Source organism: Mobula hypostoma, chromosome Y, assembly GCF_963921235.1.
Source record: "Mobula hypostoma chromosome Y, sMobHyp1.1, whole genome shotgun sequence".
Classification (NCBI taxonomy): Eukaryota; Metazoa; Chordata; class Chondrichthyes; order Myliobatiformes; family Myliobatidae; genus Mobula; species Mobula hypostoma.
In genome coordinates, this window is record NC_086130.1 from 4,995,492 (window position 1) to 5,013,498 (window position 18,007).

Below are 18,007 nucleotides of genomic sequence, written 5' to 3' on the forward strand. Positions count from 1 at the left end.
ATTGGCATAATTCTGCTCCTATGTCTAAGGATTTAAATTTGTCTTTAAAAGTATAGTTAAAAAGATTACACTTTGTGTTCTAAAAGTTTACATGTTAATGGAGTATAAAAGAAATTGAATACCATGTCAAAAAATACTCAAGTAAAATTACATAAAATTATTTTACACTTCAATTGTGAAGATAGCCGATTAACAACTGAGAGACTTCATTTACAAGTACTTTTCTTAATCCTATGCATTACAACATACGAAACATGGTAAACAAGCTTAAAAAAGGCACTTAGTAATTTTACTTCTCATTTATCTGAAAATTAATTCCTAATCCTCCATTATTGTGAACTAGGTAATACCAGAACAAGTAAATTGTGATAGGTGGAGATAGACAGCTGTTGAATCTTAGTTAAATTGTTTTGTTTCACCCTAGTAACTCATAATTAATAAGTCAATTAAGAGAAATCTACAAGATTTATCTAACAAAGCAACCTCTTAGCTCAACAGAACTTTGAACATGTTGTAATAAATGACCAACATAACGTATCACAATTAATCACAAAATAAATCTATTAAAGACTCACGAACCTATACTTGTACTAGCAATGAAAACCAATATTCACTAAATAAAAACATTGTTAAATGGTACTCAATCCGTCATTTCAGATCTCTCATTTCTGCCATAGCAATTCCTAAACATTCACGCTGCTTTGGTACAAGGAATGTCTATTACTCTCACAGCTTCATAAATGATATATAAAGTTGGTACTTTTCAAATGACCAATTAAAATATATTCTGAAAGCAATAAACTGAGGAACCACAAGCAATCTGGAAGACAAGTAAAAGAATTATGAGAATTGCTTGTTTAACACACAGCTTTGCAAGTGCAGAAGTATCCTAAACACATAGCCTCCTTAGTCTATATATAAACGAAACAATAGAAGTTGCCTTCATGTAAGAACCGTTAGGGTTAGAAATTGTCACTTATTGGCACTAATGCATGCTATCCTTAAATATAAAACTATTTCAGATGTAACTATAATGCACATCTACAGGAACCTTAGCACAAGTATTGTATCAGAACAATTTGAGGTTAAAATGAAAACAGATTACAAACAAGTATATTCAGAAATATAATAATATTTTCAGAGTAAACTGATAATTTGCAGTACAAATCCCCCCCATCCCTCCCCACTGATCTCCCTCCTGGCATTTATCCGTGTAAGCGGAACAATTGCTACACATGCCCTTACACTTCCTCCCTTACCACCATTCAGGGCCCCAGACAGTCCTTCCAGGTGAGGCGACACTTAAACCTGTGAGTCGGCTGGGGTAATATACTGCATCCGGTGCTCCCGATGTGGCCTTTTATATATTGGCCAGACCCGACGCAGACTGGGAGACCGCTTTGCTGAACACCTACGCTCTGTCCGCCGAGAAAGCAGGATCTCCCAGTGGCCACACATTTTAATTCCACATCCCATTCCCATTCTGACATGTCTATCCACGGCCTCCTCTACCATAAAGATGAAGCCACACTCAGGTTGGAGAAACAACACCTTATATTCCGTCTGGGTAGCCTCCAACCTGATGGCATGAACATTGACTTCTCTAACTTCCACTAATGCCCCACCTCCCCCTCGTACCCCATCTGTTATTTATTTTTATACACACATTCTTTCTCTCACTCTGCTTTTTCTCCCTCTGTCTCTCTGAATATACCCCTTGCCCATCCTCTGGGTTCCCCCCCCCCCGTCTTTCTTCCCGGACCTCCTGTCCCATGATCCTCTCATATCCCTTTTGCCAATCACCTGTCCAGCTCTTGGCTCCATCCCTCCCCCTCCTGTCTTCTCCTATCATTTTGGATCTCCCCCTCCTCCTCCCACTTTCAAATCCCTTACTAACTCTTCCTTCAGTTAGTCCTGATGAAGGGTCTTGGCCTGAAACGTCGACTGTACCTCTTCCTAGAGATGCTGCCTGGCCTGCTGTATTCACCAGCAACTTTGATGTGTGTTGTTGTTTGCAGTACAAAATCAGTTTTGATAGAATCAATGACATTGATGCTCACCCTCACTCCCTTCACCTTGTCACACCCATGCCATTAAAGTTTTTAGGCCAATTGCTGCATACACAACAGCTACCTTAGATAGCACAAGAGGGCTTTTCCAATGGTGCCATATCAAACTAATCTATCTGCATGCTTAAATAGGAATCTGAATCATGATCTATATTCCTTCATTCCCTGCATGTTCATGAGCCTCTCTTATCTGCCAGTATATATATATATATGTAGTCAAATGATCAGCCTAATGTTACCGTGTGCTGTAATAAGAACCCACTTGCAAAAAGTTACTCACTTGCTCACATTTAATAAACATTGAAATACAAACAATGAGCATGTACTCAAACACAATGTTTACTCCAGCACCTTTTTGGAGTGACGATGTTAAAGGTTAATTAAAAATTCACCAAATTCTTGCTCTACTGGCAAAGTAGTTTGCCACACAAATCATTGAGCTTAAACAGCCATTGGAAACTATTTGTTCCCAAAAGTGGCACACCATTTGCTAGGCTATAAAAGTGTCCAGCTAGTTACACAATCAAAGTATAATATGTGTGAGACCCTAAACAGGAAGGGCAAAAATGTACATATACTTACTATTTTGCGTACATGACTTAATGCACTTCCCTCTTTGCCTCTACAATTCTCAGCTTGGTAAGGTGGTACAATTACAACTTCATCCATGACAATTATGCTCTTCTCTTGCCACTTACATTCCTTGATGCTAAAAAAGTATACATTATATAAGTATGCTGTTGACCAAACAATAAAGTAGATTTTCAATTTACTGTTTACAAAACTATTTCAAACTTTTTGTATCAACTGAAAACTGTTAAAATATCAAAGAAAAGTTCAATAGCCAAATTAACAAGCTGGAAGAGCACTAACTGAGAGTACAAGCTACCTTAGTACTAGTCACCATCACTAATGCAAAACACCAGTTCAACACAACAAAATAATCTATAAACAGTTTGGGAAAATAAGAAGGATGAATGTTTAGAAAACTGCTGTCAGTAATAACTGATCTGTTAAATGATCTGTTTTGTGAGAGATCTTTTAAAAGTTCTGTGCAATGTTGCTCAAATGGCCATTATTGATGCAGCAGCAAAGTAATCAATTTTTACTTTTAAAGGGTAAGGCTAATGTCTTTGAAGGCTGGAGGAAGTTCAGACTCCACTAACTGCAGTGTGGGCATATATCGTAGGCAATTTGCACAAAGTAAATCCACAAATGAATTGAGGCATTGATTAAGAGATAAAATTGATTACATTACTAGCAGCACAGCCTATACTTTTTCAGAAAGCAACATGCCTTTTTTAAGACACTTACTTGAAAGACACAAACATGAAAAATGCAGTTGTGCTTCACTGAACTGCTCATTTAAAATTAGATGTTGATTTTCCTAGAGTGTTTAACAACAACTTTTGAAAACTTTTACACCGGTCATTTCCATTTTTGCCTCAGTCTTCCTTGTTCCTATTTTAACAATGTTCACAATGTGCACAATGTTCACAGCCTAATTCAATCATCAGTTAAGAGCAAAGATTATGTGACAGTGATAATGTTTGAAATATCTGACAAATACCATTCCTCTCATGCTGATCTATTGAAAAAGACAAACCAGTAAAGTGAAATTAGTAGTATAAGTGCTGAAATGTTTTTACTGTTCTAATTTCCAGAAAATACAAAAATCTTAACAGCACTAAAGAAAGCTACAATCAAAACACTATTCACTTGCTAAACGTGGAAAACATTTACACTCAGTCCCCACTTAATGCTGAGGATGTGTTCCTTGGAGGTGGAGTGCTATGTAAATCAAAGCTATGCGGGGTCATTGTAACATTACATGGTTATCTGACAAAAAAAAATCAAACCCGAGATATATGATATATTATTTTATGTGTACACAGTAAACAAACTCATTCGTAAGGCCAGTGATGTTGTAGGGATGGAACTGGACTCTCTGACGGTGGTGTCTGAAAAGAGGATGCTGTCCAAGTTGCATGCCATCTTGGACAATGTCTCCCATCCACTACATAATGTACTGGGTGGGCACAGGAGTACATTCAGCCAGAGACTCATTCCACCGAGATGCAACACAGAGCGTCACATGAAGTCATTCCTGCCTGTGGCCATCAAACTTTACAACTCCTCCCTTGGAGGGTCAGACACCCTGAGCCAATAGGCTGGTCCTGGACTTATTTCATAATTTACTGGCATAATTTACATATTACTATTTAACTATTATGGCTCTAATACTATTTATTATTTATGGAGCAACTGTAATGAAAACCAATTTCCCCCGGGTTCAATAAAGTATGACTATGACTATGACTATGACTGAATTGTGGAGTAACAAACAAGCAAATGGGCCTAGCCTGTACATCAGTGGAGCAGCAACACATTACAGCAGCAGCAGACGGAATCGGGTGATAATTTACATCTTTCAGGCGGGACCAGGCTATGGGTCCTCCTCTAATTTTCACTTCCTCTTCAAGTAGGGGTCAAAATTTAACTGCCTTTTTTTAAGTTTCCTCTCATGAAGCAGTTCTTAGTAGCAGAAAATCATGGCAAGAACACCTCTCTTTGCCTTATTCCTTTACTCCCAGTCAGGGTCATAATCGATGAAATGGTCCATGATTTGTGTGATCATGGTGATGCTAGTGCTGAGGAATATTGGTGAGGAAGGATGAATGTTTACACACGCGGGGGAGGCAGAGTGTGAACTAATACATGATTGGCTGTGAGTGGTTCAGAGCATATGTAAACTGCTCTCACTGGCTGATTCAATGTTTACTGTAGTGGTGTTCGCTCAAGAAGTTCTAAGTGTCATTTAAAGTTAATTTTTGTCATTTAAAAAATGTCAATAAAGAATGGAATAACCATGCTGTAACAAATCAGTGCTATGCAGGGTAGCATTATGCAGTCTGGGTGTAAATGCATTATGATAGAGACTATTGAAAAAGAATCTTAAGTTTGAAGCACACACTGGAATGAAACTATAGTACTATGATCATCTTACACCAGAAAATATAGAAAACAAAGCAATTCCAAATTTTACCTCTCTCTCCAATATGAAGGAGCCAGTTTTCAAAATATTCACAACTCTCTTAGGTGGGTTGATTGTGGATAGAACTGAGGAACAGTAAGGGCAAAAAGACCCTAATAGGTGTTATCTACAGGCCCCCAAACAGTAGCATGGATATTGGGTGCAAGTTGAATAGGGAGTTAACAATGGCATGTGGCAAAGGAAATGTCGCAGTAGTTATGGGGGATTTCAACATGCAGGTGAACTGGGAAAATCAGGTTGGTACTGGACCCCAGGAAAGGGAGTTTGTAGAGTGCCTAGGGGATGCATTTTTGGAGCAGCTTGTACGAGAGTGGACCAGGGATAAGGCTATTCTGGATTTAGTGTTGTGCAATGAACAGGATTTGATAAGTGATCTTGAAGTAAAGGAGCCATTAGGAGGTAGTGACCATAATATGATAAGTTTTTATCTGCAAGTTGAGAGAGATAAGGGCGGATCAGAAGTGTCAGTATTGCAGTTGAACAAAGGAGACTATGGAGCCATGAGGGAGGAGCTGGCCAAAGTTGACTGGTCGGATATCCTAGCAGAAAAGACAGTGAAACAGCAATGGCAGGTATTCTTGGGAATAATGCACAAGGTGCAAAATCAGTTCATCCCCCGGAGAAGGAAAGATTCAAAGGGGGAAAAGTGGCCACGGTGGTTGACAAAGGAAGTCAGAGATAGCATAGCATTAAAAAAGTATAACAGATCTAAGGTGAGTGGGAAGACAGATGATTGGGAATTTTTTAAGGAGCAACAGAACTTAACTAAAAAGGCTATACGGGGAGAAAAAATGAGGTATGAACGCAAGCTAGCTAGGAATATAAAGGAGGATAGCAAAAGTTTTTTTAGGTATGTGAAGAGAAGGAAGATAGTTAAGAACAATGTTGGGCCCTTGAAGAATGAATTGGGAGAAATTGTTATGGGAAACAGAGAAATGGCAGACGAATTTAGTAAGTACTTTGGATCTGTCTTCACTAGGGAAGACACAAGCAATCTCCCAGATGTATGGATGGGCCAAGGACATAGGGTAATAGAGAAACTGAAACAGATTGACTTTAGTGAAGGAAACGGTGATGAGCAGACTGATGGGACTGAAGGCTAACAAATCCCCAGCCCGGGTGCCCAGCAGCTGGAAGTGGAAGCAGAGGGGCTTCAGGGTCCCTATGCCCACCACCCTACTAGCTAATGTGCAAGCCATAGACAACAAGGTGGATGATCTTAAAGGGAGACTCACCTACTGCAGGGAGATGCAGAACTGCTGTGTATTCTGTTGCACCGAGACCTCCTCCGACTATGCCATCTGACCGGAAGGATTTTCGATCCATCGGATAGACCACAAGGCGTCTTTGGGCAAGGCGAGGGGAGGTGGTGTCTGCCTACTGATCAACACTGCGTAGTGCTCGGACACAGTGGCACTGACAAGCTCCTGCAGCCCGGACCTGGAACACCTGTCGGTGAAGTGTTGTCCCTACTATCTGCCACGGGAATTCACCTCGGTCATACTGACAGTGGTCTACATTCCCCCCCAGGCGGACATGGAGTGAGCTCTTAACATACTGTATGCCAACATCAGTGAGCTTGAGACCAAGTATCTGGAGGCTTTGCTCATTATAGCTGGGGACTTTAACCAGGCCAACCTCAGAAAGGCGCTGCCAAAGTTATACCAACATGACTCCTGCCCCACTAGAGGCCGAATATACTTGACCACTGTGACCTCACTTCGGAAAATCGGACCATCTCCTCCTCCCGGCATACAAACAGAAACTGAAGCGGGAGGTCACGGTGTCAAAAGTAGTGTCACGTTGGATGGAGGAAACGGATGAGGTCCTCCGTGACTGCTTTGAATCGGTGGACTGGTTAGTATTCAAGGACTCGGCAGCTAACCTCGAAGAGTATGCCTCAGCTGTCGCGGACTTTATTTGGAAATGCACGGAGGACTGTGTGTCTCGCAAGACAATCCGGGTATTTCCTAACCGGAAACCTTGGATGAATTATGAGATCAAGTCCCTTTTAAGGGCTACAGCTGCGGCTTTTAGGTCTGGGGATACCAGTCGCTACAAGGAATCCAGGTGTGAACTCCAGAAAGCCATTAAGGGTGCTAAGAGGCAATATCGAGCCAAGTTGGAAACCCAGGCTAACCAGAGAGATGCCAGTAGACTATGGCAGGGTCTAAATGAGATCACTGGGCGCAAAGAACAGCCTGGGAATAACAATAACTGTGGCACTTCTCTTCCTGACGAACTTAACGTATTCTACTCAAGATTCGAACAGAAGAGGAGCGTCCCGCTCCCTCCGGATGAACCGGACCTAGTGGCATCAAGATTCATCGTCACCGAGGGCTTTCCTGAAGATAAATCCAAGGAAGGCAAAGGGCCCAGATGGCATCCCAGGACAGGTTCTTCGGGCCTGTGCAAGCGAGCTAGCTGGAGTGTTTGCTGACATCTTCAACTGCTCCTTGTTTCAGTCTAAGATCCCCTCCTGTTTTAAGAAGGCAACAATAATCCCAGTGCTGAAGAAGAGCAAGGTGGCATGCCTGAATAACTATCGACCTGTGGCTCTGACGTCAATTGTTATGAAGTGCTTCGAGCGATTGGTTATGGCACACATCAACCACAGCCTTCCGGTCAACCTCGACACTTTGCAATTCGCCTACCGGAGCAACAGGTCAACGGCAGATGCCATCTCTCTGGCCCTACATTTCTCCTTAGAACACCTGGAGAATAAAGATGCATACGTAAGGCTCCTTTTCATTGACTACAGCTCTGCCTTTAATACCATCATTCCAAATAAACTGATTCCTAAGCTCCGGAACCTGGGCCTTAGCACTCAGATCTGCAGCTGGATCTTCAGCTTCCTCACAGACAGGACCCAGGCTGTAAAAATAGGGGACAAGCTCTCCTCTACAATCACTCTGAGCACCGGTGCCCCGCAAGGCTGAGTACTCTGCCCCCTGCTGTACTCTCTGTACACCCACGATTGTGTAGCCAAGTTTCCATCAAACTCAATATATAAGTTTGCTGATGACACAACAATTGTAGGCTGTATCTCGGGTAATGATGAGTTTGAATACACAGAGGAAATTAAGAACCTGGTGGCATGGTGCAAAGACAATAACTTATCCCTCAACGTCAGCAAGACAAAGGAATTGGTTGTTGACTTCAGAAGGAGTAGCGGATTGCACGACCCAATTTACAACGGTGATGCACAAGTGGAACAGGTCAAAAGCTTTAAGTTCCTCGGGATCAGTATCACAAATGACCTGACTTGGTCCAACCAAGCAGAGTCCACTGCCAAGAAGGCCCACCAGTGCCTTTACTTCCTGAGAAAACTAAAGAAATTTGGCCTGTCCCCTAAAACCCTGACTAATTTTTATAGATGCACCGTAGAAAGCATCACAACCTGGTATGGAATTGTCCTGTCCAACACTGAAAGAAGCTGCAGAAGGTTGTGAACACGGTGCAGCACATCACACAAACCAATCTTCCGTCCTTGGACTCACTTTACACTGCACGCTGTTGGAGCAGTGCTGCCAGGATAATCAAGGACATGACCCACCCAGCCAACACACTTTTCGTCCCTCTTCCTTCCGGGAGAAGGTTCAGGAGCTTGAAGACTCATACAGCCAGATTTGAGAATAGCTTCTTTCCAACTGTGATAAGACTGCTGAACAGATCCTGACCCGGATCTGGGCTGTACCCTCCAAATATCCGGACCTGCCTCTCGGTTTTTTTGCACTACCTCACTTCCCATCTTTCTATTTTCTATTTATGATTTATAATTTAAATTTTAAATATTTACTAAGTTTAACTATTTTTAATATTTTCAATATTTAATATTTGGAATCCATGGAGCAGGAAGCACAGAAGCAAACATAGTTATGATGACTGTACGTTCTAATATCAATTGTTTGGCAACAATAAAGTAAAGTAAGTAAATAATTATTTGAAATTAAATCAAATGCTGAATCATACCATAACCTTTTTTATTCTTTGTATTAGAATATTTCTCCATTTGTGATTAAATAAATAAATCATTAAGAAATACTGAACTTACGTCTTATGGATAGTCTGAAAAAGCTGCTGGCCTTCTGGAGAGACTCCGGCACTAATTGCATAAGCTTGGCTTAATTTCTCTTCCTTCTCAGTCCGTGCTCGATTGGCAAGCTAGTAATAAAACCATAGTTTAATTATCACTCTGTCATCACAATAAGGTTAACATTATGATGCAAGAGCTGAAACAGTCTGAGGCTACATCCACACTAGACCGGATAAATCCGTAACTGAAGCTTTTTCTCTTCGTTTTGACCCTCTGTCCACACTGAAATGGCATTTTCCTCCCCCGAAAACGGAGATTTTCTAAAACGCCCTCCAGGGTGTAGAGTGTGTAAATTTGAAAACGCCAATTGTGCAGAGCAGTGTGGACGGAGTAAATGGATATTTTTAAAAACACCGGAACAGATTGCCGCAGCGCGGCATTTCATTGTTTTCTTGAACGCAACCCCCCACACAACCTAACAATTTCAGAACAGACGGCAACGAGACTGAAGCCAGAAGAGTTAGAAATGTACTCATCAAATACTTTGATCCATAGCTTACTGAGTCAATAAATACACTCACTTTGCCCTGTTTTCTGTCCTTGCTTGTATGAAGGTGGTTTACCTATTTATGCAGGTACTTCTCTGACAATAGATATATAACAGCCTAATGTAACGTATGGAAATACAAGATAACACTGATGCAGACATGTTTTATACACTTAACAAGGTGCTTCATAATGCCGTCAGCCAGGTCATCCTGTCCGTGAACTCCCTGTTGGTTGCCTCCATACACTCCAGTATTTGTTTTTTTTTTAGCTTTAAGTCCTGCGTGAGAGCCAACAGCAATTCCTTTTAAGTTTTTCTAGTCTGTTACTGGACAAACACGAACCAAGTATACCGTTTCCTCTTCGCTTGTTTTCTGTGTGTTTTGCGCATGCCCAGTAGGAGGAGATTCGCCCAAATATCCATTCTAATGTGGACGGAGGTATTTTCAAAAACACCTGGTGTGGACGCCTATCATTTTTACGTGAAACCAGCGTTTTCAAAATGATCCAGTCTAGTGTGGACGTAGCCTGAACGTATACCAAAATGTTATCACTAAGTTAGCAAATTTTACAGCCATCTTCTCAAAAGTAACATTAAATCATTCCTCCAATTAAAATCAAGATGTACAGTTCATTTTAAAAATTATCTTAGGTACCTTTTGAAATTTTACCAGTTTTTGAAAACAAAATAGCAATAGGATTCATATCAAGACATACTTACTACCGACCAATAAATAAATTTTTATTTAAAAGATGAACCATATATAATACTGTATATACAGCATTTCATATTTTAGTACAACTTAATTTATTTAATGAAGGTTCTTCAGTGATATAACTACTCACACCTGGAAAAGCTTAAACTTATTAGGGAGAACATTGACTTCAATGTAAGAATAAGAATAAGCAAGCACGGGATAACTTCACTCAACTTCATTTGCCCTAACACTGAACTGTTCCCACAAACAAAGGATTCTACATCTCATGTTGTCAATTTTGTTTATATTTTTATTTCTTTTTGTATTTTCAACATTTGTTGTCTTTTGTACATCAGTTGAATGCCCAAGTTGGAGAGGTCTTTCATTGATTCTTATTATGATTATTATTCTATTATGGATTTATTATGTATCCCACAAGAAAATGCATCTCAGAAACACGAGGAATTCTGCAGATCACGAAGGGTGTTGGCCCGAAACGTCGACTGTATCTCTTCCTAGAGATGCTGTCTGGCCTGCTGCGTTCACCAGCAACTTTGATGTGTGTTAAATGAATCTCAGAGTTGTACATGACATATAATGTATTTGGATAATAAACTTACTTTGAACATATATCTGGGACTTTTCAGAAAGTCACAAAATAATTGAAAATACTAAGCAATGAATATTGAGTGGCAGCTAAGCTCAACAAACTAAGTAAAAGTACAGAAGGGATAAGCGGAGCAGCCAGTGTTGAGAGTAGAAGCAACAGGCTCATTCACGCTTCGGCGAGGTAAGTGGGTTAAGTGGACTTTGTTTTTTGGTTCTTTCTTTCTTTTTTTTTTAAGGGATAGAGAGCATGTCGGCAGTGTTAGTATTTTGCTGTGGGTGCCAGATGTGGGAATTCTGGGAATTTTCCAGTATCCCAGATGGTCACATCTGTGCCAGATGAAGCAAGATGCAGCTCCTGAGAGATCGTGTTAGGGATCTGGAGCTGCAGCTTGATGACCTACAGCTTGTTAGGGACAGTGAACAGGAGACAGAGAGGAGCCACAGGGAATTAGTCACACCGGAAGCTCCAGGAGTTAGATAAATGGGTGACAGTCAGGGAAGGGATGGGCAGAGCTCAGATAGTAGAGAAACCCCTGTGACCAGCCCCCTCAGTAATTGCTGTTGACGGGGTGACCTGACAGAGGACGACCGTGGCGACTGAGTCTCTGGCACTGAGCCTGGTTCTGTGGTGCAGAAGGGAAAGAGGAAGATGAGGTATGTGGCAGTCATAGGGGATTCCACAGTGAGAGGAACAGACAGGAGGTTCTGTCAGCCTGATAGAGATACCCACACGGTGTGTTGCCTCCCTGGTGCCAGGGTACGGGATGTCTCAGATCCGGTGTAGAGTATTCTGAAGGGACAGAGTGAAAACCCAGCAGTCTTGGTGCATGTTGGTACCAATGACATAGGTAGAAAAAAGGGAGGAGGTCCTGAAGAGAGAATTCAGGCACTTAGGTAGGAAGCTGGAAAGCAAGACCTCTACGATAGTAATCTCAGGACAGCTGCCTGTGCCACATGCTAGCCAGTGCAAGAATAGCAAGATCAGGTGTATAAATGTGTGCCTGAGAGACTGGTGTAGGGGGCAGGGCTTCAGATTCCTGGATCACTGGGGCCTCTTCTGGGGAGGTACGAACGTCCAATATCCTAGTGAGCACATTTAATAGAGCTGTTAGGGAGGGTTTAAACTAATTTGCCAGAGAGATGGGAACTGGAGTGTAGGGCTGAGGAAGGGGAAAACAGAAATAAATCAAAGATAGCGTACAACAGATTTGACAGAAAGGACAAGCAAGAGATTAGGCTTAATCAAAGCCAGTGACATGGAACGTGGAGGTTGAGGGGGATTTGATAGAGGCGTTTAAAATTATGAGGGGGATAGATAAGAGTTGATGTGTATAGGCTTTTTCCATTGAGAGTGAGGGAGATTCAAACAAGAGGACATAAGTTGAGAGTTAAAGGGCAGGGCAAAAGTTTAGGGGTAACATGGGGGGAACTTCTTTAGTCAGAAAGTGGTAGCTGTGTGGAACGAGCTTCTAGCAGAAGTGGCTGAGGCAATTTCGATGTTGTCATTTAAAGTTAAATTGGATAGCGATATGGACAGGAAAGGAATGGAGGGTTATGGGCTGAGTGCAGGTCGATGGGACTAGGTGAGAGTAAGAGTTCGGCACAGACTAGAAGGGCCAACATGGCCTGTTTCCGTGCTGTAATTGTTATTTGGTTATATTGTTAAAGGTACAGGACAATAGAGGCATGGTGCAGTTAAAACAGAAAACAATAAATACTGGACTGAGCGTGTTGTACTTGAATGCATGAGGAATAAAATGGATGATCTTGAAATTCAGCTACAGATTGGCAAATACGATGTTATGGCCATCTCTGAAACTTAACTAAACGATGGCTGCCATCGGGAGCTGAAGGTCTAAGGATATACGGTATATCGGAAAGACAGGTTAGTAGGCAGAAGGGGTAGTGTGGCTCTCTGTATATAAGAAATAACATTAAATCATTAGAAAGGGATGACATAGGATTGGAAGGTGCAGAGTCTCTGTGGGTTGAGTTAAGAAATGGTAAGGGTAAAATGATCCTACTGGTAGTTGTATACAGGCCTCTAAACAGTAGCCAGTATATGGATTACAAATTACAGCAGGAGATAGAAAAGGTGTGTCAGAAGGGCAATGTCATGATAATCATTGGGGATTTTAACATGAAAGTGGATTGGGAAAACCAGGTTAGTACTGGACCTCAAGAGAGAGAATTTGTAGAATGTCTAAGGGATGGCTTTTTAGAACAGCTTGTTGTTGAGCCCACTAGGAGATCGGCTGTGCTGGATTGGGAGTTGTGCAATGATCCACAGGTGATAAGAGAGCTTAAGGCTAAGGAACCCTTGGAGAACAGTGATCAGAATATGATTGAGTTCACAGTGATATTTGAAAGGGAAAAAATAAAATCCAATGTGTCGATATTTCAGTAGAATAAAGGAAATTACAATGGTATGAGACGGGCAGTGGCCAAAGCTGACTGGAAAGGGACATTTGCAGGAAAAACAACAAAGCAGCAATGGCTGGAATTTCTGGGATAAATGAGGGAAGTACAAGACAAATATATTCCAAATAAGAAATTTTACAGTGGCTTCAAGTGAAGTCAGAGCCAAAGTACAGGTTTCCCCCGCCATCCAAAAGTAGAGCGTTCCTAGGAAACAGTTCATAAGCCGGAACGTCATAAAGTGAAGAAGCAATTACCATTTATTTATATGGGAAAAATTTGTGAGCATTCGCAAACCCAAAAATAACCTACCAAATCATGTCAAATAACACATAAAACCTAAAATAACAATAACATATAGTAAAAGCAGGAAAGATATGATAAATACACAGCCTATATAAAGTAGAAATTCTTCTCTGCAATCATTGCTGCACTGTCCATCGTAGCAAAAATCTCACACAAGTGCTCTCAGCAGAAAATCCCATGCAAGTGCTCTCAGTAGAAATACTCGGCACAAGAGCTCTCGGCAGAAACACTCTCTCCAGTAATCTTTAAGCTATGAAGCTGCCAAATCATACCAAATAACACATAAAAATACACAGCCTATTTAAAGTAGATATAATGTATGTACAGTGAGGTATCACTTACTGAAAACAGGAAGACAGCAAGCACACTGATGATGGTGTGTTAGGCTGCGTCATCGGAGGTTGGGGTGGTGGGACACTGGGGTGTCATCTCATTGTCATCTGTTTCCATCAGGACAGGCAGGCTTCTATGTCTGCCTGCCTCGATGTCAAAGGTCGAGGTTCGTTGTCTGCTGTGGCTGATGTGGAAGGCTTAAAAAAACGACAGTATGCTTACGCATTTTTCTATCATACAGTTCTTTGTAAGCACTCAAACCATCCTGCAAATATCTCCTAAATCTATGTACCCTTTCAAAATTAAAGTCGTACTTTTCTGCAGTCATCGTTGTCAATTGCAGCGAAAATCTCACGCAGTTGCTTCACATTCAGTTCCTGGACGACTTCACTTTCGGTCTGTTCGCTACTGCATTGTTTCGATTGTTATCCTTTCCTCTTCCAATTGCATCAGCTGTTCATCTATCAGTTCTTGGTCATGGGATGCCAAAACCTCTTCAACATCATGTTCGTCAACTTCCACAAGCCAAACTCACTTTGTCCTTACTTCGTTCACCACAATCGAAACGCTTAATTATGTCTAGTTTTACGCTAAATGTAACACCCTTACGAGCTCTTTCAGGCTTTTCCAATACCTTAGAACTCATCTTGCTAACGTATGCTCAAAATTAAATAGACATAAAGCACAGATGCTCACAGGCACTTGTTTAAGCAATGCCATCTAGAATGCAGTTCCGGGGAAGGAGCTTGGCTGCCTTTTATCACGCGCTGCCTTTTTTCACACGCTGCCTTTTTTCGTAACAGTGAAAACACCTTCTGTTAGCGAACTAAAGTAGGTCTTTCATAACAGTGAGGTGTCATAAAGCGAACGTTCAAAAAGTGGGGGACACCTGTAAAAGCAAAAGACAGGCCATACAACGAAGCCAGAGCTAGTGGGAAGATAGAGGATTGGGGAGCTTTTGAAAACTTACAGAAGGAAACTGCTTCTTCTTCTTCTTATCATGTCCACAGACAGTTTATACAACGCCCAGACAGAACTGGACACAATTTTGCATCTTGTTGAATTCGGCAAGATCTGCAACAGTACAGGGTTCCTCTAGCAATGGGAATTGCAGGAGATGTTGCATAGTTTGTGGCTCAGTTCCACATTCACAAGTTGTCGGGCAGGTTGCATACCCCCATTAGCTTAGTGACCATTGAACGACCTATACCAGTCCTAAGTCTGTTAAGGCACTTCCAGGTTGCCCAGTTGTGATTAGCTCCTGGGGGAAGGCTTTCATCCAGTGGAACTTCCATCGTTGGGGGTTGTTTGAGACTATTGAGCTGGTCTTTCCACAAGGCAACGCGGGCTTCAGATGGGGTTGATTGTAATGGAACAACACTGTTTACGAAGCTCTTCCTTGAGTTTAGGCAGCTGGATGTAGGTGTATGACCATGTAGAGGGTGCCTCTCATCTGATGTTTGACGGAGTCGTTCTTTCTTGCTGGCTTCTGATCTTCTCATATCAGGGGGAGCGATACCGTCCAGGATATATAGACTGTTGGTGTTCGTTGGTTTTAAACAACCTGTGATAAGTCAGCAGCTTGCATTCAGAATGACATCCATCTTCTTAGCATGAGTACATCTTTCCCACGCAGGGCAGGTGTATTCAGCAAGGGAACAGCAAACAGCAAGTGCACTGGCTCACAATGCTGCGAGAAGGAAACTAAGAAGGTCATTCGGAAGGAAAAGATGAATTATGAGAGGAAGCTGATAATTAATATCAAAGACAATAATAAGAACCTTATAAGTATATAAAGGGTAAAAGAGAGTCCAGGGCAGGTGTAGACTAATACAAAATGACACTGGAGATATTGTAATGAAAGATGCAGAGATGGCAGAGGAACTGTATGTGTATTTTACATCAGTCTTCACAGTGGAAGATGTCTGCAGTATACCGGACATTCAAGAGTGTCCAGGAAATGAAGTTTGTGCAGTGAAAATTACAACTGAAAGGTGCTCAGGAAGATTAATGGTCTGAGGGTGGATAAATCTCCTGGACCTGATGGAATGTACCTGCAGGTTCTGAAGGAAGTAGCTGGAGATAGATTCCAGCATTATACTGGACGACTGGAAAACTGCAAATGCTATTCCGCTATTTAAGGAGGGTAGGAGGCAGCAGAAAGGAAACTATAGCCCTGTTAGCCTGACATCAGTGGTTGGGAAGTTGTTGGAATCGATTGTTGGGGTGAGATTATGGTGTACCCAGAGGAACATGACTAGACAGGCCAAAGCCAGCATGTTTTCCTGAAAGGAAAATCCTGCCTAACTTACTGCACTTGTTTGAGGAAATTACAAGCAAGGTAGACAAAGGAGATGTAGTAGATGTGGTGTGCTTGGATTTTCAGAAGGCCTCACTTGAGGCTGCTTAGCAAGATAACAGCCCATGGAATTACACTTAAGTTACTAGTGTGGTGGAGCATTGGCTGATAGGCAGAAAACAGAGGGTGGGAATAAGGGGATCCTATTCTGGCCGGTTGCCAGTAACCAGTTGTCGGTGTTGGGACCGCTGCTTTTTACGATGTATGTCAATGTTTTGGACTATGGTATTAATGGATTTGTGGCCAAATTTGCCGATGATACAAAGGTAGGTGGAGGAGCAGGTAGCATTAAGGAAACAGAGAGCCTGCAGAGAGACCTATATAGTTTAGGAGAATTGGCGAAGAAGTGGCAAATGAAATACAATGTTGGAAAGTATGTGGTCATGCACTTTCGTGGAAGAAATAAACAGGCAGACTACTATTTAGATGGGGAAAGAATTCAAAACGCAGACGCAAAGGGACTCAGGAGCCCTTGTGCAAGATATCCTAAAGGTTAACCTCCAGGTTGTTAAGAAGGTGAATGCAATGTTAGCATTCATATCTAGAGGTGATGTTGAGGCTCTATAAGGCACTCGTGAGTACATTTTTGGGCTCCTTATTTTAGAAAGGATATAGTGATATTAGAGAGGGTTTCAGAGAAGATTCACAAGAATGATTCCGAAATGAAAGGTTTACTGTACAAGGAATGTCCGACAGCTCTTGGGCTGTATTCCCTGGAGTCCAGGAGAATTAGGGGGGATCTTATAGAAACATTCTGAATATTAAAAGGCTTGAACAGATCAGATATGGCAAAGTTATTTCCCAAGTTACGGGATTCAAAGACAAGAGGGCAGAAATTCAGGATTGAAGGATGTCCTTTTAGAACTGAGATGCAGAGAAATTACTTTAGTCGGGGGGTGGTAAATCTGTGGAATTTGTTGCCATGAGCGGCTGTGGAGGCCAAGTCACTGGGTACATTTAAGGCAGAGATAGATAGGTTCTTGATCAGCTAGAGCATCAAAGGATATGCGGTGAAAGCAGGGGAGTGGGGATGACTGGCAGAATTGGATCAGCCCATGGGCTATATAAATAAAGGAGTGCTCAGTAACAAAGGGGGCAACTGAGGAATTAAAGGCTTAATTTAAGAAATCTTACTTATAAGCATTTGATCCTCAGTGCCTCATAACTGATTACAATGATCATACAATTATCTCATCTAGTGCTGTTCTCTTCAACATTGTTTGAAGCATTTTATAGGTATTGAAAAACAAAAGTCATACTTCTCTATATTGTTCTGTCCTTACATTACTGCCACTCATTACTGTAATACAAAATTACCTAGTATGATTCTCATCGAAACACAGTGATACAATTTTTGTGAATTAGTGTATGGCTAGAATTCAGAATCTATCTTCTCATCTGGTCTTTTCCACACTTTTCAAGTACTCACTGAGATATCACTGCCTCACCTAAGTACCTTTAAGCAGAGAATTAGGTTTTCCCTAATTCATGATGACATCATAACTTTCCCCTTTATTGCTTGCAGCACCTGAGGCTGAACTTAAAAAAACAAGCAATCAACTATGGTCCTTAATCTTC

The 18,007-nt window shown here is 41.6% G+C and overlaps 1 protein-coding gene across 2 annotated transcripts in view; it reads right to left on the reverse strand.

The window, feature by feature from the left end:
- LOC134341083 (protein LSM12-like) overlaps positions 1-18,007 on the reverse strand; it is a 215,544-nt gene that overhangs the window by 95,666 nt on the left and 101,871 nt on the right. For both annotated transcript variants that reach the window (XM_063038834.1, XM_063038833.1), the window contains 2 exons: positions 9,179-9,288; positions 2,652-2,778 (listed from right to left, as the gene is read on the reverse strand). In XM_063038834.1, the coding sequence (XP_062894904.1) occupies positions 2,652-2,778; positions 9,179-9,288 (237 nt within the window). The remainder of the gene's footprint in view (positions 1-2,651; positions 2,779-9,178; positions 9,289-18,007) is intronic.